Source organism: Pogoniulus pusillus, chromosome 12 (assembly GCF_015220805.1).
Source record: "Pogoniulus pusillus isolate bPogPus1 chromosome 12, bPogPus1.pri, whole genome shotgun sequence".
Classification (NCBI taxonomy): domain Eukaryota; kingdom Metazoa; phylum Chordata; class Aves; order Piciformes; family Lybiidae; genus Pogoniulus; species Pogoniulus pusillus.
The window spans coordinates 17,887,099-17,907,752 of NC_087275.1; the positions used below are offsets into that span (position 1 = coordinate 17,887,099).

Here is a 20,654-nt window from a genome sequence, read left to right on the forward strand (position 1 = left end):
TCCGCCAGGGGGCGGTGCCGCTGCGTGGGGCTGAGGCGGCGGCGCGCAGGCGCGGGGAGGGCCGGGCGCGCTGGGGCGGGAAAGGCGCTCCCGCGCGGGAGCCCGAGCAGGCTGCGCGGCGCGGCAGGTAGGGGGGCCGGGGCGCCCCGCGGCCCTCGGTGGACTTCAGGGCAGCGGGGTCGGCGGTGCCCCACACGTGCAGCGGGGAGAGAAGCCTCCTGCGGCACCCGAGGTGCCTGTAGGCGGGAAGCCGGGATGCAAAGTGGCGGGGCGTTAGGGAGTTAGTCTCTGTGCTCGCCGGGCTGTCGCCACGGAGAGTGTTTGGTTTCGTGTGGCTGATCCCCTCATGGTGCCGGGTGTTGTCAGTCCTTGACGGCGGTTTTCGAGGCCCCCGGGACTTTGGGAAGCGGCTCCGGAGAGTGGCTGCGCGGCCGAGGAAAGGCTGCGGCTAGCGGCGGCTCTGCCTCCACCGGGGCCTTTCTGGCGTGCAGTTGTGGCTGCTCAGAGCCGCGCTCCCGGCACGGAAGCAGCAGTTGTCCCGAGGGCCGGATGGATGCGCCTGCTGCCAGCCTGGCGCACCGCGGCTCGGGCTCCCCCGTTAGGAGCTTGTCTTGGGCAGCTGAAAGCGAAAACCTATGCGGACTACCCCTGGGATTTGCTTTTATTGTAGCCCTGTCGTGTACATCCGTCACAAGATTTAATTCCACCGAGAGACGTGGCCGCATTACCCTTCACATGCAGTGCCCGAGCACTAACTTTAGCTATAATGATTGTATCTCGAAATGGGCTGCGTTGAAACCATCCTGTCGGTCTCTGCAGTGAAGTGTTGGAGGATCTGCATGCTGTGCTTGTGAAATCTGTGTTAACGTTGATTCGCCGTAGTCATAAGCAACAAGGTTTTCCCAGGTATTTGCTTTGTTTTCTTTAGCCAACATGAAGGTCATCACTTGTGAAATAGCATGGCATAATAAGGAGCCTGTTTACAGCTTGGACTTCCAACGTGGAGCTGATGGGAAGATCAATAGACTAGCCTCAGCAGGTGTGGACACAACTGTTCGTGTAAGTTTCAAACCTGTTTATTTTGGGGTTGTAGCATTCACAGAGCATGAAATGGCTTATTATCCAAGGTGTTAGATTATTGGCCAACGCGTGACAGTGGTGGTGAATGCTTTAGGGAGGGAGTATGGGCTTGTAGAGCTATGTACAGAATGACTGTTCCCCTTGCATGCTGTCCCTCAGTTCTGCCGTTAAGTGTTGAACTGTTTTTTTAGAAAATTACCTGCATTGACTGTTGAGTGATATTCCTGAGTAGTAACTGCTAATTTAGGGTACAGTCTTGTGGGTTAGTGAGAAACACTGGGTTTCATTTTCCTTATCTTCATCTGCCATTTTATTGCCAATTTTATCTGCCATTTTATTGGTCTTTCTGTTTTGTTTTGGTTTTTTTTAACTCGGCTTCAGATGCATCTCTTCGAAGTAATTTTGTGTTGGTGCTGGAAAATTTTGTTAATCAATTGCTTTTCCTTTTGAGAATCACTTGTGAAAATGTTGACTAGCTCAGAAGGCTGTAGGATTCACCTTGCAAAATCAGGCAGTTGTTTTCTGTCTTCTAAATTCTTGATGCGTGCAAGGACTGTCTCCATCATCCAGTAATCTCTTGACTTCTCTAAAAGCCTTAGCCCTAGTCGGAAAGCTTTTGGAAGTGAGTGCACTGGGCAAACCACATTGTTTTTATCCAGATAAAAGTTAATGGCCACATGAATCACAGTTTCATTTGCAGAGAAATAAAATTAATTTGTCTAACAGCTTCTTAAAATGGAAGGTAGACATCCTCGTAGCAGTTTTTTTGGGTCACTGTTAGAATCCTTTTGAGAACCTGGGCCTGGGAATGAAATGACTGTCACTGCTGGTCAGATTTGTGTTTGAGTTCCCGTAGGTCTCTTCAGTATCTGGACCTGGTGATTTCCTGCAAGAAGCTTTTATCTGCTAAAATCTCTGCTGCTGACCTTTCCGTTTGAGATGGTTTCTCAAACTCATGCTGCAGTAAAGGGTTCCAACCTGGGACCGTCCTTGTGCTGCTTAGTAATAAACTCCAATGCTGAGAATCATGTAGGTTCTCTGCTTTTGAGTGTATGTATCTGTCTATTTATCTGTTTTTTTCTTGGTAATCTTAGCATTTCAATTACCTTTTGGGCCTCCTGCTATTCTGTCAGGCTTCCAGCATCTGTTTTAAAAAGAAAAGTAAAATATGGTAAAAAATGTTTTATTATCCATGCTAGAAGCACAGGCAGAGAATAAGGTTTTCTTTTGTATTACTGCTGCATTTTCTTCTGAATAGGGAAAAGTGCTGTTCAAGCAGAGAATTCAACTTGTAAAGATCAAAGTTATATTTATATTTGAAATCCAGATTTTTTTCCCCCCCTCAGGATCCTCAGTGCAGTGAAATAGGCCAAAGTCTTTAAATGTTTTTATTAGTCAATTATTATGAATGGTAACTGCTGTGATAGGTATATTATTAGAATGCCTCATTCTTTTAGGTAGTATGTGGGATAGATATCACTAAAAGTTGGGGGTTCATTCCAGTGGCCTCAGTCAAAAAATTTGCCTTCTTCACTTACAAACTGGCTTCTTACCTGATAATATATGCATTTCGGGAATTTTGGCCACATATATATATATTTATATATATGTATGTTACTGAATATGTATTTGAGTCATATTTATGCCTATTTAAGGGCCAAAAAGTTGTCTTTGACGTAAGCAATACTGCTGCTACATCTTTTGGACCAACTGTTACATGAAAAGGGAAAACTGGCAAAAGTTAGAGAAATCTTATTTCAGGCTGCTTCATTGTTTGCTATATTCCTATCAAGGTCTGGTTGTTGGGGTTGTTGTGTTTTCTTTTTCTGAACTGAGCAGCATCCAAGAGAGGGTTATTTGAAACCCCTTCTAAGATGTACATAACTGTGCCCTTAGTCCCACAAGGTAAAGGTGTAATGGCATTGCTTTCATGGCTGAACCAGTGCCAGAGAAGGAGTGGCATCATTATGCACTGCAAAATTGAGAGCAAGTGGAATCAGGAATTCCTTAAACCATCATTGCTGGAAAAGTGTCCATGGCATGCAGCTGTCTTAATGTTCTGCTTGAAATCATTCTTGCTCAAATAATTTGCTTGGAATGAGTAAATCTGTTGACCTTCAGAGTATAGTGCAAAGTTTTTCACCTTACTCAGACTTCTGAAGAGGGCTAATAATTCTTTTTTTACCTCCAGATTGTAGAAAAATCTCTGCTTTACCCCTCAGAGCACATTCTCCCTTCCTTTTTAACTGATCTTGGTGTCTGCAGGGCTGTTTCTCTCATACTTTCCTTACTCTTCTCTCATAACTGCTGTTAGACCCTTTCTTAAATATATCATCACAGAGGCGAGGCACCACCAGCATCACTGATGAGCTGAGCTTTGGCCAGCAGTGGGATAGAGCTGAATGGAACTGGCTCTATCCAACATGGGGTAAACATCTGGTATCTCCTCACAAAAGCCACCCTTTTAACCCCCTTGAGCTACCGAAACCTTGCCACATAAACCCAGTACTCTTAGAGGAAAAATCTGTGGTGCTGAAAGTTTCAGCTAAGTTCAGAATGACCACCTGAAGAGTAAACTGTAAAATGGTGCATATGAATTTCATCTTGTCCTTGAAAACTATTTGTTATGCTTCTATAACTAGATATGGAAAGTGGAAAAAGGGCCGGATGGGAAAGCAATTGTGGAGTTCTTGTCCAACCTTGCCCGCCATACCAAGGCAGTGAATGTTGTGCGCTTCTCTCCAAGTGGTGAGATCCTAGCATCTGGAGGAGATGGTGAGAATTACTTTTCATATGTCAGATGTGAGATGACTAATGTTGATCTAAATGCGATGTGTTAACCAAGAAGTGAGCAGGAAAGAAAAGTTTCCTATAATGTCTTCTACAGATGCTGTTATTTTATTATGGAAACTGAATGATAGCAAAGAATTGGAACCATTAGTTTTTCAAGATGAAGATGAAGCTCAGCTCAACAAGGAGAACTGGACAGTTGTTAAAACTTTAAGGTAGTTAATATTTTGTTGTCACATCAGTGTTTATTGATTCCCCAGTGGCTTTACCACCTGATATATCCTTCTGTTCGGTATATGTAGAACTTACAAGCTCTCTAAAATTTGTTGGATCTAATATTAATCTTTTTTGCTGTATTCAACCTCCTTTTCTTACAGCACCATCCTACATCTTGTAAGGTAGAAGATTTGGCATTTATGTGACATAAGCGATGTCCTCTGAAATTCATACCTGAGATTTGCAGTCACTTAAAGCTTAGCATGGAGATATATGAAGTTAATGTGAAGTTTTATTTACCAGCTTTATAATATTTTTTTCCATTATGGAAGTAAAAAGCAGCAGTATATAAAGTGATTCATACAATTTTACCAGACAATAGCTGTGAGATTCAACCAATCTTTTTCAACTAGTTCATTTTAATAATTTAAAATCTATGATATTACACAGCTTTTGTTTCAAGTGTACAAGTTACTGTGCTTGCTAAGACTTAGTACTGGTTGATATGGCTAAGGCATCAAACCACAATAGGAGGTCAGTTACAAATCTTCTGCTCTAACTCTCAGCTGAGTCTGAAGGAAATACATGATTCTGTACTCAAATGTATTTTGAGTGAGCAGTCTGTATAACTCTGCCTTGCTTTGTGTGGTATCTCTTAAACATTTCGGTTCCTATCTGTCTATACTGATAACATCTTTGATAATTTACACTTGCTAGAATCATAGAATGCTAGGAGTTGGAAGGAACCTCCAGAGATTGAGTCCAACCCCACTGCAAAGCAGGACCACTTAGGGCAGGTCATAGAGGAATGCATCTAGGCAGGTTTTGAAGATCCCTAGAAAAGGAGACTCCACAACATCGTTGGGCAGCCTGTTCCAATGCTCCATCACCTCACAGTAAGGTTCTTTCTCGCATTGAGATGGAATTTCTTGTGAGGGAGTTTAGGTCTATTGCCCATCATCCTGTCACTGAGTATCACTGAAAAGAGATTGGCTCTGTCCTCCAGACAGCCACCATTCAGATATTTGTAGATATTGGTAAGGTCTCTTCTCAGCCTTCTCTTCTCCAGACTAAACAGCCCCAGGTCCCTTAGTCTTCCTTTGTAGGATAAATGCTTCAGTCCCTTAATCATCCTCATAGCTTGATACTGAGCTCTCTCTGATAGTTCCCTGTTCCTCTTGAACTGGGGAGCCCAGAACTATACACAGTGTTGCAGTAGTCTAACTAGGGCTGAGTAGAGGGGGAGGAGAACCTCCCTCAACCTGCTGGACGCAATCTTAATACACCCAAGTGTTCTTGGCCCCTGGTATGCATATTTGTTTGCTGCTTTTATGAAACCTATAAACACAAAGGAAAATTTTGTTGAGTAGTGACACTTCCTAATTACTTTGGTATAGTGCTTTTGTCTTACATTTGTACAAATTCTAGAAATACTGGTTTCCAGATCTCCAAGGACAAATTCATTAATTACTTCAAATGTGTTTTCATTTTCTGTGAGAAAGATCTGTTGAAAAGACAGGCTTATTTTGAATGGACATAGGATATGCTTTATTTAAATGTTTTGTCACATGAAAATGGAAGCGTTCGTTTAAAACTGAAATTCCTTCTGTTTGTCTCAGTTTGTCTCTGGTTTTGGTTGGTTTTCTAACTAAGAAATACATATAAAACTCATATGCATATGTTATCTGTTAATTTTTTAATTAATAATTGGTTTCTTCTCTTCTGGCTTCTAGAGGCCACTTAGAAGATGTATATGATATCTGTTGGACCTCAGATGGAAATTACATGGCTTCTGCTTCTGTAGACAACACAGCTATAATGTGGGATGTCAGTAAAGGTAAACATTAAATTTATCACTTGTGTCTCCAAGGGAAGTTCCTCATGATACTTAACCAAAGGAGTTGAAAACATCTTTCACTGTGATTGCTAGATTTCTGGGATGTAAAGATGCCCAAGATACCCTCAGGCCAGCAAAATGTATGCATAAGTCATCTCTTCACCTTGGATTATTCAGGAAATAAACATCACCCATTTTTTTTTCCCAAACTCCTACACAAGCAGCTTGTATATTACTTGGTCCACCCTACACCCCAACAAACAAACCAAACTTAACTGGTATCAGATAGTTAACTACTTAGTTAAAAAAATGGAAAGCAAGTATAGGATGCTGACTCTTTCTTGCAAGATGCAATACTTGTTAAGCTCCATTAGATGCAACCGTTACATTCATTCTCAGCCCACTGCAGTGGAATTGCTTGCGTTCACCAAGAAAGGCCCATCTGAACTGCTGGTAGAACTGCTAGTAGTAACCTGCTAAGTTAGGTTTCTTTACAACAGTTTTCTTATTAGCAGTGTAATCATTACTTCCACTTTTAATGTGGAAATACTTAACTTTGTCTGAACCTTTTATGTTAGATTTCTAATATTTAGTGTCTAGTTAAGAAAAATTATATTGACTGCAGGTTAATTTTTCAGTGCATGTAGACATGAAAATACAACTGTTCGGCCACTGACGTTTTTTGTGTTCTTGGTTTAGGTGCTTAATGTCTCTCCCATCTGGACTGTCACATACACTTTCCAAAAGTCCTTAGCTGAATGCTTTTACCTTGCATGAATGTTCAATTAAGAATGTGTATGCTTAGAGCCTAAATATTTCTAAGGGCATTATGGCTGAATGTCTCTTGCATTGTGGAATGCTTATAATGGTTTTAAAAGCATATATCTATTATAATTATTACTGAAAAAAAGCTGAATGGCCTCTTAAGATATGCTACTTGTGTGTAATGCCTTCTATTCTCATTGCCTGTGATGAACACCACAGAGGGCATTTTGTGTCTTCAGTGCAGAGCAACACCTAGTAGGTTGAAAGGAAGTAGCTGTTACTGGAAAGTGGAGGCTCTGTGATTGAAGTTGCAGATACAAGAAAGGAAAGAGTTTCAAGGATATCTTCCAGTTGGATTTTTTTAAATCATAGGATCATAGAATGATCTGGGTTGGAAGAGACCTCCAAAGGTCATCTAGTCCAACCATCTTTGCAGTGAGCAGGGGCATCCTCAACTACATCAGGTTGCTCAGAACCTTGTCTTCCTTCACTTTGAATAGCTTCAGGGATGGGGCCTTAACTACCTCCCTGGGCAACCTGTTCCAGTGTTACACTATTCTCATGGTAAAGAACTAGTTCCTAACATTCAATTTAAATGTACTCTTCTCTAGTTTGAAACCATTACCCCTTGTCCTATGACTACAGGCCTTTGTAAGAGATCTCTCTGGAATGACTGAAAGAAAATTAATAGTAAAAATCTATAGGGTTGTTCAGTACCTAGAGAGCATCACTAGTGTAAGTCCTTGAGGAACAAACTGTTGGCAGCTTGCTGGGTATCCTATAGATAACATCATACTGTGTTTGCTCTGTTCTTACTGTGCTCTTCCACAGACGTGTTGTTGGCTACTGCTGGGGACAGAATACTGCACCAGCAGGATTTCTGGGGTTATGCAGCATGGCCTCAACTATATTTGTGCAATATATTTGAGAAGCTATCACTTGGGAAGCTTTCCAGTTTTGTGCTGGTTTGAGGCTAATTGGAATATTTTAATGAGAGAAACTACATCATTGGTTGTAAAAAGAAAATAATGATGAAGTCAATATCATTCATTGGTTTGCTGGAAGGGATAAAAAGCAAACAGTCCCACTCTGTTCTTCAACTCTACTTCTATTCACTTCCTCTTTGCTCCGCTCTAATCTCTCCACTAACAAATAACAAGGCAAGCTTTGCTGGTTGGTTTTGTTTGCGTGGCTGGGAAAGTAGCGGGAGAAAGAGAGAGTAGCTTTGAACCCCTTTTGGGCAGTTTTCTTTGGGAGGGAGTTTGGATTTCTGTATCCTAACCCACCACATTCTTTTATTTGACACCCAACATGGGGCTAGCTCAAGTTTATTTATTTCTAATTAATTTCTGAAGCTAAGATGAAGCTTTAATGAGTCATGTAGCATTTCATTTACCTTTGCAGCAGAGCAATACTTAAATAAGAGAAAATCTCCACCTATCACTACTATTCAAAATGACGTATTGAATGAATGTTATCTTTAACTTTACCTCATCATGATACTTTGGATCTGAGGCATTCAGCTGTGGTACATCAGCAAGGTCAGAGAGCTTTTGCTTTTGAGAGGCCTTCATTACAGAATAAGCAGCAGAGCAATGTGAGTTAGCACTGCTGCAGATTTGTTTCTGAAAGCTGCCCATGTGTAGGCGTCAGTCAGCATGTGTCTAGTGTATTTTTTCCAGTGTCTGCTCAGCAGAGTAGATGAGTTCATGCAGCCCACTCAGCTGGAAGTTATGCTTTAATGTTGGAATTTCTGACTCAATATCCAACTAAATTCAGTTTGCTGTTGAGCAGTATTCTAGACTCACCTGAGAAGTCATTTTCTAAATCACTAAGGTTTTGAAATACCTCTGGTTTGAAATAAATACCTATTGCCTGTTTAATGCCTAAAGCAGCTTCTCTTGAGTTAATTTGTAGGGAACAAGCCTTAAGGTGGTACATAACAATTTCCTGTACATGTGAAGGTTCTAAAACTAAAGCAAGTATTTCTGGTATTAATTTGATAGTATCTGATAAGAGTAAGTTTGTATGTTTAGAAAAAATGCTTTCTCTACATTTTAAAATGTTTTGGTTTATTTCTGAATGGAAAAAATGTTATGAAGTATATTTGAATGTAGAATATTAAATCTGTCTGTCATTTCAGGGCAGAAGGTGTCAATATTAAATGAACACAAGAGCTACGTACAAGGAGTAACCTGGGATCCTCTAGGCCAATACATTGCGACTCTGAGTTGTGATAGGTGAGTGGTTGATATGTGTTTTGCCTTAGTGTTCTCTCTCGCTTAGGGATGAGTTAAAAGCAACCAAATGGGATAAAGAGGATTTTTCTTTTAGTTTTGTTCAGATTGCCCTGTAAAAAGATTGATGTGAAAGTAAAATTACATTTAATCCTTTGCCTGTAGTAAATTATTCCTGAAGTCTGAATGTCCTAAGCAGAAAAGAAGCTGTCATAAACTTTTTTTTGTAGAGACCTTTTTTTTGGTAGAGTTTTCATGGTATTGGTTGTTAGAGATACCAAATATCTTAAGAGAGTGCTGTGTTCTCTAGTTGCTAATGTGTTCATCCTTGCTGTTGTACAGAAAGAGATGAACAGGTTAAGAAATCCATTAAAATTGTCTTTCCCCTGATAGTTGTTTGGGTTTTTTTTGCCCTCTTGCTCCCTCAGTCTCCAACAGTTTTGCAAGTGATGTCATTGGGAAAGCTAAACACATACTTCATCCACCTGACCCTTGTAAGAACTTTGAGGGAACTCAAACTGTCTAGGGCATGTGTGCTGCTCTGAAGGAGCTTGCAGCTGGCTAGTAAGTGAACATCATCTGGCTGTGGCACCCACTGCAATAACAGCTACTATAATAGTGGAAAAGTAGTTTTGATTTAAGATTTGCCTACATGTTTACCCTGATAAGTAGCTCCTACCAAACATAGCTGGCAGGAAGGAGAGGGAAGGAGGGGGTGCTGGTCATGCTGCTATCTTATAAACAGACAGTGGAATTATGGGATTGAATAATAATTTTACACTTTTCCTGTGTCCACCCCTAGACTCTTCTAGTCCCTAGAGGAATTTTAACCCTATAGTTCCCAGCCTATGACTTTGTCATTTATGTTTAGCAGTCCTGACTGAGAAGTGAGGTCCTGTGGCATTGTGTGAAGTATGGGGTGAAAAGGAAGCTGTTCATAGCTAACCGTGCTTTCTGCCACTAGGGTCCTGCGGGTATACAATACACAGACCAAGCGTGTAGCGTTTAATGTCACCAAGATGCCATCTGGATCAGGAGCGGAAGGAGAGGTACATTGTTCTACTAGTGAATCATACATATTCAATATAGGGGTAGGGCTATTACAGTTAGGTCTGGGAATAGGTGGAGTTACTACAACCAGTTCCTGGAACTCATTTCCATAATGTCCCACCTCTTTACTCATGCTCATTGCCACCTGGCAGTCATCTTTTGGGGTCTTTGGGAGGAAGGCTGACATCTTCCTCAGTCTGACCTCTCTGCCTTTTGTCCACCTGGCATCAGTTGTGGGTCACGTTCTTGGCTGGACTCTCCGATGTTCTCATCTTTGAATACAATATTCTTCTCCATGAGAGTGTTTGAAGACCCTCTCAAGCTTAACCCACCTCCTTTGTGTTTAACTGATTGATGCTTTATATCAGTGCTCATACAGTCAATGATTTAACTAGGTTCCGGCACTCTATGTTCTCTATCCCTTTTCCCATACCAATAGCTCTTTAATGCATATGACACAGCAATAATATTTCAAAATCAGCAGCCTGAAATTTTCAAGAGCACAGTCTGTTTATTAGGAAATGACAAGTTAGGGAAAATTCAGAAAATGCTTTCTAATCCCAAGAGGGCAAACAAAGAGCTTTTTCTCCCCTAAAGCAGTGCTGAGTAAAGTAACACCTCTAAGCGGCTGTAACCTCTTTGACTCCTTTTTTTTTCAGAAACATTTGTTACAGTTTTGTAGGGACTGAAGAACAGGCCTGAGAGAGGACGTTTTGCTGTTTTTACCAGAGTTAAATGCCTACGGAGCAGGCTTTTATGTTCACTGTTAAATAATGTTGTTTTCCAGATTGTTACCATTTTTTGGTTATTGGTCTGACATGACTGCACTTGTGGTGTTTTGATTAGTAGCTGAAGGGGGATTCAGGACTGTTTTTCTTAGATCTGAAGAATTTGTAGCATAGCAGAGACTGAGCTTGAAGGAGCTGTGGTTTTTAAAGCATCTATCTTTTATTTTAAAAGTTTCATGAAGTTGGATTGTACAACTGGATGTTTTTTTTCCTCACTTGAAAGCCAGCTGACACATTCATGGCACTTTACACAGTCGTATTTTCAATGTTACAGGCTAGGAGCTATCGAATGTTTCATGATGACAGCATGAAGTCATTTTTCCGCAGGCTCAGTTTTACTGCTGATGGTTCTTATTTGCTCACTCCAGGTATGTGAGAGGATGCCCTATAACCTGCATTGTATCTATTATGCTCTAGTTTGAGTGTGGTGAGGACTGCTAAGGGATGCTTATTTATCTTAGTTATGCCATTACATGTTGTTATAGAAAATTTACTCTACAATACTCTTCCATTCGCAGAACATCAGATTTCACCTACGATTAAAAATATACTTACTGGATTTTTCTGAACTGAGACATGTAAATTACAACAATACAAAATAGAAATTAAGAGTAATGAATGGTCTCTTTTGTCTGGCCTCTCTTTTTGTCTATACTTAAGAACATTCTCCAGTCATAGTATAAACAACACTGCAAGGAGGAGATCAGTTTGCCCATTTATGCACTGCTTTTGCAAATGTCTTGCCACGTCAGAAAGAAGCTTTGAGAGGGAAATATACCAAGGAAACAAGCCCAGCACTAAATACTAAAGATGCTTTTTAAAGTTGTGCTCAGGTTGCACAGCTCTTAGCCAACTGACAAGCCTAATTCCTGAGCAGTAGAATGTTTATAGACATAAAGTGTGTACTTAGTGCCATTCTGACTTGATGAGTAATGTTTGAATCTTTATTTTTGCAGCTGGCTGTGTTGAATCAGGAGAAAATGTAACAAACACCACATATGTTTTCTCCAGAAACAATCTTAAAAGGTAGAGTTTAATAAGACCAAAGTATATTTTAAAATAAATAACTAAGTGAAATGCTGTTTTCTGAAATAGTGTTTCTTTATAAAAGGCCCGTGGGTCATCTGCCATGTCCTGGAAAGGCAACTCTTGCTGTTCGCTGCTGCCCTGTCTACTTTGAGTTGAGACAAGCATTTAATAAAGGTACTGTAAATCCTTCAGGGAGTATGATTTTGCATCAAATAGGTGAAAAGGTCAATGTGACTATTTACTGGTTTATGCCTTGGCCTTTTAACATTCCATTAAGATAGTTTTGTACCACATCTTAGAAACTGTTTCCTTATTCTAAGACCGTGAATTCACCTTAAGTACTTTGCAAGTAGCTTTTGATAGAGTGAATCAATATTCTTACTTGGCCTCTTAGGCTATAGAAACACTGCTTAAAAATTTTCTTTCACTTTTAACCATTTTGTGTGAGTAACAGTAAATAACTTGACTTGGCACTATAGGAGTAATCCAGTGCAATATATTCTGTTGGTCTCAACTACCCACATCACAGAAGCACCAGAGACTCGATGTAGTTTGCAACAGTCATTGATGTTTATTCAAGAAAGCCAAACTTGAAACAGTGCTGATGTGACTCACAAGAACAGAAGTTCTGAGGTGGGGAAAGAATTGTATGAAATTGCATAAGAACTTAGGGCAGACTGAAATCCAACCTTGCTATGAGCCCAGTGGGTCCAAGTCTGTATATATTTTTACAAAACGTGGTCTTACCCTTGTGAAAAGGCAAAACATTGCTTCTTTCTGTAGAGGATCAATTTGTAGTATTCCTTACAGGATTTAGAGATTCCCTTTTGAGTTCTGTATTTTTATTGTAATCTTTAGATCCATAGTAGTGGTATGTTGCAACATAAGGAGAAGAGTGTCTGCTGTTGGTCTCCTCCAAAGAGAATGTTTAGTGTCTGTACCATACACTCAGAAAAGTGAAGATCTATAGTAGACTAGAAATCTTGAGATATGAGTACCTTGCATTACTTCAGTGTCAGTAGCCTATCTCTTTTAGTGCATAGCTTCCATAATCATCATAGAACTGAAGGGGAGCTCTGTACACTAGGAATGTCTGAAAGTGCTAGCTAGTGCTGTTTCCAGTGGAAGTGGAAATAATCTTGCCTTGCCAGAACCACTGCAGTGATGAAAAGACTAGCTAGGAGCTGAACCCAAGATAACACAGTGCAGAATAGTGTTGGTGTCAATTGTGATGACCTTGGTTTATTCTATATCCTGGGATGCACTTGTCTGGATTAAGTATTAAAGTTAAATAACAGTGAAAAATGTTAGGTGGAGAACATATAACAAACTACAAAACTATATCAATCCAGACAGACAAAGCTGCTATCAATTTCTCTCTCTTCAGCTAACACAATTGGGAAAACTTCAGGTAACAAAAATATCAATGCTTGACATTTTAAACTTTACATTTTATAGAAGTGCTATCTTAACCATTGTCTTAACACTGATTAATAATGAAATCTTTCTTTGGATTCGTGACTAAGCCACCGCAGTTACTACCTTACAATGAGAGAATTCTCAATGTATTTGTTTCTTTGCATTCCAGATGACATCAGTCAGAAGACATCTCCTGCTCTGTTTAATCTGCCCTATCGATTGGTTTTTGCTGTTGCTTCAGAAGATTCTGTGCTTTTTTATGATACTGAACAGTCTTTCCCCTTTGGCTACGTTTCTAACATACATTATCACACTCTCAGTGACATTTCATGGTAAGTAGTTGTTACATTATTAACGGTTGTTACAATACGGAGTGACATCCTTTTTATATGTTGAAGTTTGACACAACATCTTGTATCTTGCTTTATTTTTGTGTTGGTGGTTTGCTGTATTTTTACAGAGTCACTATCATCACAGTGTCTGAACTGCAAGCCACCTTTTTTTTTCTTTTTCCCCATGTGAAATTTATGGAAAAATATGATTCTATATCACTTGGGAAATGAGGTACAAGCACCCTGGGAATATGCAGATGGAAGGCTAATATACTGGGTGCCAATGAAAAGTACTCATTGTTCAAGCAGTGTAATTGGTAATAATGAAGTTGTTTATAGGTTTTGGAAGTCATCTCTCTCTAAGTTCATGTGTCTATATCCCGGCCACATTCTGCTTTATCTGCACAATTCTGCTCAGTCGTTCTTCGTGTGTAGGATAAAGTAATTTATGTGACATTTATGTGAGGGGTCAGACATGGAACTGAAAATTGAACCCAAATCTTGGGTACAATTCCTCTGCTGCTGGAGAGGCTTCTCCTCTCATGCCTTTCTAGCCAGTATACCTAAGCTGAGTACCCCATAGAGGCCTCTTTTTCAGAAGCTGGTGATGTAAAAAACATTGCGTCAGGAAGGAGTGGAAAAGAATAGGAAGTCAATGGTTTTAATCAGTGATATATAGACATTACTTGATTAAATCAGCACGAAGAGCCCATTCTTTTAAGCATTATAGTGATTCCAAGTGTTGCCTCTGCTTAGCACAAGGAGCACAGCTAAAGAGTTTTGAACTGCTCTGCTGGTCCCAGTAAGGAGACTTAAGCAATGTTTCTGAAACTGGTTGAAGATTTGCGTACTGTCACTTGAACCATGCTTTGTGCTGGCTCAAATGCCTGCAGGTGCTGGTAGCAGAAATTACAGGTGATGACAGGTGACACCAGAGATATTATATCAGATGCAAAGGCCACGTTTGGAGATAGTGTATTCATTCTTTCACTTGACTGCAATTTTATTTAAGTGTATACATGTACTTTGGGGGAGGGAAGAGGAAAAGAGAGATACAACATGTGTTATAGATGGGGTGGGGTGAGAGTTGAAGAAAAGTTCTGACCTTTACCTTTAATGGGCAAAAAATAAAAATCACAAATAGGTCCAGCGATGGAGCCTTTCTTGCTATTTCTTCCACGGATGGATACTGTTCATTTGTTACCTTTGAGAAGGATGAACTGGGAATACCACTAAAGGAAAAGCCACAGATAAATGTCAGGACTTCTGGTGCAGCAGAGAAGAAAGTGAAAAAGAGTCAGTCGTACAAAGCCATTTCTCCAGGCTCTAGGCTGGCAGAGGGGCCTCCTTCCAGCAGGATCACAGATCCTAGCACTCCCACTCTCCAACCTAGAACTACAACTACCAGTAAGGACTTGCCTTCCACACCTGGTGGCATAAAATATATTCCAGTCTCATCCTTAGACAAGAGGAAAATCAGCCAGCCAACCAGCCAGAGCACTAAAGTAAACCAGCCCAGGAGGATTACTCTCAACACTTTACAAGCATGGAGCAAGACACCAAGGTGAGATTTATATTACCGTTTCCAGTCATAAATACGAAGGCCAAGACAAGCTGTGCTTGTGCTACATTTAAAGCTTGAGGTCTAGGCATAAATTCCTAGCCCTGTGTCGTAGTAGTATCTGTCTTGACATGGAACTTTTTGTTCCAATTGTACTGAACTGAGTGGTCAGAATGTCTCCTGAATCCTAAATGTGCAGTTTGTATATTGCTGTCTGAAATGTGAGGCAGTAGCAAAGTTAACCTGTTACATCTCGCCCATGTGGCAGCACCAGCTATCTGTCCTCAGATGGTACCTGAAACCTACAGCTGGCAAGAACTATTTAAAGAGCTTCTGACAAGAAATATTTGAAAAAGAGGGTGCCAGGCTTAGACAGGCTCTCAGTGTGCAGTCATAGGTGTGGGGCTTAATGCATTAATTCAGGCTGTTTCCTAAGCAGAGATCTTAGTTTTCAGAAGTTACCCGGAATCCATTTTTGACTGTTAAATAGCTGGCTGTATGAGATCCTGAGCTGGTGTGCAGCAGTAAGGAAATGGCCAGACAATTACAGGTCTAGACCTTGGCAGCTATTTTAGAATTAAAGGAAATTATCGTAACTTCTCAGGAATGTTTAATTAGTAGGTGGCTAGGGAGAAAGTGGTGAATGAGAAAGCAAGATAGTGGATTTCATCAACAACCACAAAGAAAAGGCTCAGGAGGTGATGACTTTCTACATACCAATGTTCACGTGTACTGGAACTAAGAAGTCAAAGAATTCTAGGTAGTTGAAAGTGACTGGAGGGTGGATCTCAGTGGGCAAGAGAGTCCCCTAAACTTTTATGAATCTAAAGTGTTGCAGTGTACAGGGCTGGAAAATAGTAAGCACCTCCAGTCTTAAGATATTTGACCAAGATATTGTGTTCTGAAGCTGATTATCAAGAATTCTGCCACATAAAGCATGCATCAAAAGTACTTTATAGCAGAAAACATCACGAGTGATATTTAAAGTGCTCTGAAAAATGCTCTATTCAACATACCACGAGAAGAAAAAAATGTGTAGTAAAGTGTATCTAAACTACATTTAAATTATTCTGTCCCAAATAAATCTTTAAACTATTTCTGGAAACAATAGCTTTAAAGTAATTGAATTGTTCTTGCTTTTTTTAAAGGAGAGTAAACTTGATTCCACTGAAACCAGATATGCCAACTTCTGCGTGCACAGATACAGTTCCTTTATCTCCTTCCTCAGAACAAGAACTTGGTAAGTTTTTGTGACTGTTAATATCCAGCAGTCTTCTCACTAGACATTTCCATTATAGACTTCTGTTACAAGCTCTAAGCTTATAACACAAGCACATTCAAGCGCACAAACTAAACCTAGGTGCAGATTCTAAAGCTTCTTCATTGTCTTACTGTGCTTGAAAGGTGCTTTTTTGACAATATTTTATGTGTTCTCACTGCAGTTAGTTGCTCTTGTGACAATATGTCACTGCAGATTTTATAGGAATGGGTGTGTTAACTGGCACTGCAACCAAGAGCAGTTCATATCATTTGGATGTAATGTTCTTCAGGTGGGTTTTGAAGACCCATGTACTTTCAGCACATGATTGTTTCAGATGCTGGGTTCTCAAACCAGGTTTTGGCATTTTCAGCAAGTGCTGGACTGTTTGTGAATTCAGCAAACCAATTTACTTTCTTAACCTGGATTTACTTAGTTTATGTGATTTTTCTATCTACTTGTTACAGAGAGGCCATTGCCATCTGATGAGAGTCTTCAAAATCCCCCCGCATCAAAACGTCCTAGAACTGAGGAAATGTCACTTTCTACATCTGCTGAAGATCAAGTCAGCTGCAATTCAAAGAAATGAAAGTTAAGCTTTTAGTAGCCACTTCACAGTCTGAATGTGATGCAGCCATATCTGAGTGCATTTCTTCTTGCAAACATTAAGTCCTCAATTCCTGATTGAAGTACAATATACATATTCGACGTAGTGCTGTGAAGGAAGAAGCAGATGGTAGAAGACACAGGTTTCAGGAAGAGGAAATAGTTTGCAGAAGAGGAAATAGTTGCAAAGTGACTTTAAAGTGCATTTCTATGCTTAAAGACAGTATTCTTCAAGAACTGCCACATCTTAAGGAAATCAGGAAAGTCTGGGTATTGAAAACCCATACAGTAACCTCGAAGTCTCCATTAGAGTCCCTAAGTTGATCTTTATAAAGTATTATGTCTTCCAGTAACCAGTCTGGCAAAAGAACAGAATTTCTAATAGCTTAAATGCATTCATAATGATCTGATATGGTTTAAGACAAAAAAAAAAATCATTCAAGCATCTTGGAATGGATGTTTAGCAATGTGCCAAATAGTCCATGCTGTCCAGTACATGTGGAATGGAAGCTGATGTTCACACCCTCTGAATGCAGCAGCATGCAGTATGACTGATAGGACTGAAACATGAATCAGAACTTGTAACTACGAGAAACAATGAACCAAAAGGAAGAAACCTTCTGAAGACCTGTTACGAGCATTATAAATGAAATAAAGTACTTAATTGTTTAGTTTCTCTATTAAAATAAAAAATGCAGATAGGAGATTTTCCTGGGACAGCAGGATTTTAGCCTATATATTGGAAGTTTCCCCCTTTTCCTTTTTTCCAAATCTTAACTCCCATAGCCAATAAAATTATACACATCCAGGGTATGTTAAGTTTCTAAAAGTTTCTTTTCTGCATTTAATACTGGCACTAAGAATTTATAAATTAAACTATGACCTCCAGATTGAAAACAATGAGACAAAATTACTACACTGGATTTGCTGTAACGTGCAGTATTAGCCTTCAGAAGTGGAATGCTCAGATGTGGTGTTCTGAGCTTGTCCACTTGGCTTTGCTTCAGCGTCATGGATTTGCTTTTAAATAGTGAAAGTTCTTAAAATGTGAATAGTCATTCCAGCTGATGGTAGCATGTAGAAATTTTAAGCAGAACTTTCATGGTTTAGGCTGTTCCAGCCTAGTTCCACAACATACAGGAGGAATGAATGACTTTCCCTGGATTTGGTTGGTTTTAAGGTGCATAATTTCTGATTCACTTTCTGTCAGTTTCTAAGAAAGTGGACTAATACTTCAGAAAAGCAGAAATGCAAACGTTTGTGAAGTGATTCACAAAAACTTCACAGGGGGAAAATATTAACAAATATCTATGTCAGTGTTTTATGCAAATTAAATAAGTTGCCTATAATTACAGAAATAGGCAATGAGTTCTAGGAAGCTTACAGCTTTGAACCACTGAGATGAACATGGAGACTTGCCCAAACCTCTGTTTTCTTCTAGTGAGAAATACGACTTAATTGCCAAGCAAAGCTACATCAAAAACTCTTTATTCCACAAAAGTTTCTAGAGGTACCTAAATTAAACTTTGGAGATATACCTAAACCTGCCAAAGCAGATCTTTGTAACTAACATGTATTGCTGGATTTGTCGTTTTGTTTTTTGTCCAATCTGAGCTACAAAAATACTGATATTTCATCTTTCTGTGGCCCATTCCAGTACAGTACTGCAGTGTTTAGTTTTCTGCACTGCAAAGCATCTTTTGAATTCCAACTTACACTTCCAATTACTAACTGCAAAGCTATCCTGGTAGATACTTCTAAATCTTGGTTTTGTTTTTATTTGTTATGTTTTTTTTACACACTGTGTTACAATGTAAGCTACTGCTTCTGTTGAAAAGTGGTAGGTTTGGTATATCATTTCAGTGTTACTGGCATACCTAATCTCTGTGGCCTTCAGTCTTCAGATGTGAGTAATGAACAGAGTATTTATCTTTGTTTCATACCATAACCATTCAGGTGACATCCAGATTTTCTATATGGTTGCTCAGCTTATTTTCTCTCTTACAATTGAATTGGAGCTGTAAAGTTAATGTGGCTTTCACTGCTGCCATTTGGAGACTATTTTTACACCATTATCTCTGTTGGAAATCTCTACTTGGTATTTTGTCTTCCCTATTAATATTTTTTTCTCTTCATTTGTAGTTGTCTCTTGCTGCTATAATTTCCTAGTTCTCTGTTGTTTCTGTTACTTGCACATTAGCTTGTCAGTTTTATGTGGCACTAGGCTTTTAACTTTTTGCTATAAATGGAGGCCATTATTCATATAATAAATATTTTTAACACCATGACAGTCAGAATTGTAGATATCTGGGTTTTGAGATCTCTGTTTCAGCCTCCAAGGGGCTATCCCCATGTAACATTTGTATTTAAGACACTGAAATACCTTACTTTCATACTATTTATGGAAAGTAGGTTCATATTTTATTCTCAGTCGTGCACTAGATTCTGCTTCAAGACAGAATGTGCCTAGTCCCTGTGTCTGTTCTTTCTTAACTGCTTCATAAGGTGATAGATTGCACTGACATAATTTTTTCAAGGGTGCTTTTTAGTCCATGTCTGACTTAAGTGTATTTTTAATTGGCCAGCTGAATTTTTTGTACTTTAAATGGATCCTGAGTTCATATTGCAATTGTAAAGGTGTTCACAGGATTTTAGGGGTTGGAAGGGACCCAAGGAGATCATAGAGTCCAACCCCCCTGCCAGAGCAGGACAATACTATAACACAGATCAGAGGAACACATCCAGACAGGCCTTGAAAGTCTCCAGAGAAGGAGATCTCACAACCTCTCTGGGGAGCCTGTTCCAGTGCTCTGAGACCCTCACAGTTCCACCTTGTGTTGAGGCAGAGCATCTTTTGCTGCAACTTACACCCATTGCTCCTTGTCCTATCACAGGAAGCAAGCGAGAAGAGCCTGTCCTCCCCTACTCCTGACCACCCTCATTTATAAACATTTATCAAATCCACTCTAAGTCTTCTCTTTTCCAGACTAAAATGTCTCGAGTCTCTCAGCCTCTCCTCATAAGACATGCCCACCAGTCCCCTAATCCTCATAGCCTTCCGCTGGACTCTCTCTGTGTCATCTTCCTTGGTCACTTTTTGCTCAGTGCCATCCATAAGGATCTTACCAAGTCTTAAGAGCTGATATCCTGCCTGTGCTATCTTGATAGCATTATGGAAAAAAGCCTTATCTACAGCCTTTGACATTGCAGAGAGAGAGCAGAAGTTAAAGAATCATTTAGGATGTAAAAGACCTTAGGATGGAAAGACCTTTAAGAAGCAGCAAATTACTGTTAAAAGTCAGGAAGCCAGAGAACTGTTTCATTTGGAATGTCCAATCCCTCCTCCCATCAGCACATTTGATGCCAGTATATGTCAGTGTACCACAGACCTATCCCTGGAGACAAACCCCAGGTACATTAAAAAAAAACCCCAGGCTCTAGGCTGACAGAGGGGAGTGCTTAAGCAGCAGGGGTTACACCAGATGACCTCCAGAGTTCATGTCCAGCTTTGCTCATTCTGTTATTGTGAATGCTGTCATTTGTAGTTTACTATAGTTTGGACAAGCAAGGGTTTTAAAGATGGGTAATTTGCTTACTAGGCATGGACATTCACTGAGGTAAGTGGGCTTCATGTGCCATTTCTTCCCATCTTCAAAACCACAAAGGTTTTGTGCAGGTGCATGAAG

At 39.9% G+C, this 20,654-nt stretch overlaps 1 protein-coding gene across 1 annotated transcript; it reads left to right on the forward strand.

The window, feature by feature from the left end:
• The first annotated feature begins 44 nt into the window (after positions 1–44).
• CHAF1B (chromatin assembly factor 1 subunit B) lies at positions 45–19,265 on the forward strand. Its single transcript, XM_064152500.1, has 14 exons — positions 45–127; positions 929–1,059; positions 3,723–3,855; positions 3,968–4,085; positions 5,820–5,923; positions 8,832–8,928; positions 9,890–9,974; positions 11,038–11,131; positions 11,720–11,789; positions 11,875–11,966; positions 13,381–13,543; positions 14,688–15,107; positions 16,253–16,344; positions 16,830–19,265. Exons 2-14 carry the CDS (start codon positions 934–936, stop codon positions 16,949–16,951), a joined length of 1,716 nt encoding a protein of 571 aa, XP_064008570.1. The 5' UTR covers positions 45–127; positions 929–933; the 3' UTR covers positions 16,952–19,265.
• The last annotated feature ends 1,389 nt before the right edge of the window (positions 19,266–20,654 follow it).

Coding starts and splice junctions, on each gene's coding strand:
- CHAF1B (XM_064152500.1), top strand. CDS start 934: ATGAAGGTCATCACTTGTGAAATAGCATGGCATAATAAGGAGCCTGTT. Junction 8,929..9,889: donor GCGACTCTGAGTTGTGATAG/GTGAGTGGTTGA, acceptor TTCTGCCACTAG/GGTCCTGCGGGTATACAATA. Junction 16,345..16,829: donor TTCCTCAGAACAAGAACTTG/GTAAGTTTTTGT, acceptor TACTTGTTACAG/AGAGGCCATTGCCATCTGAT.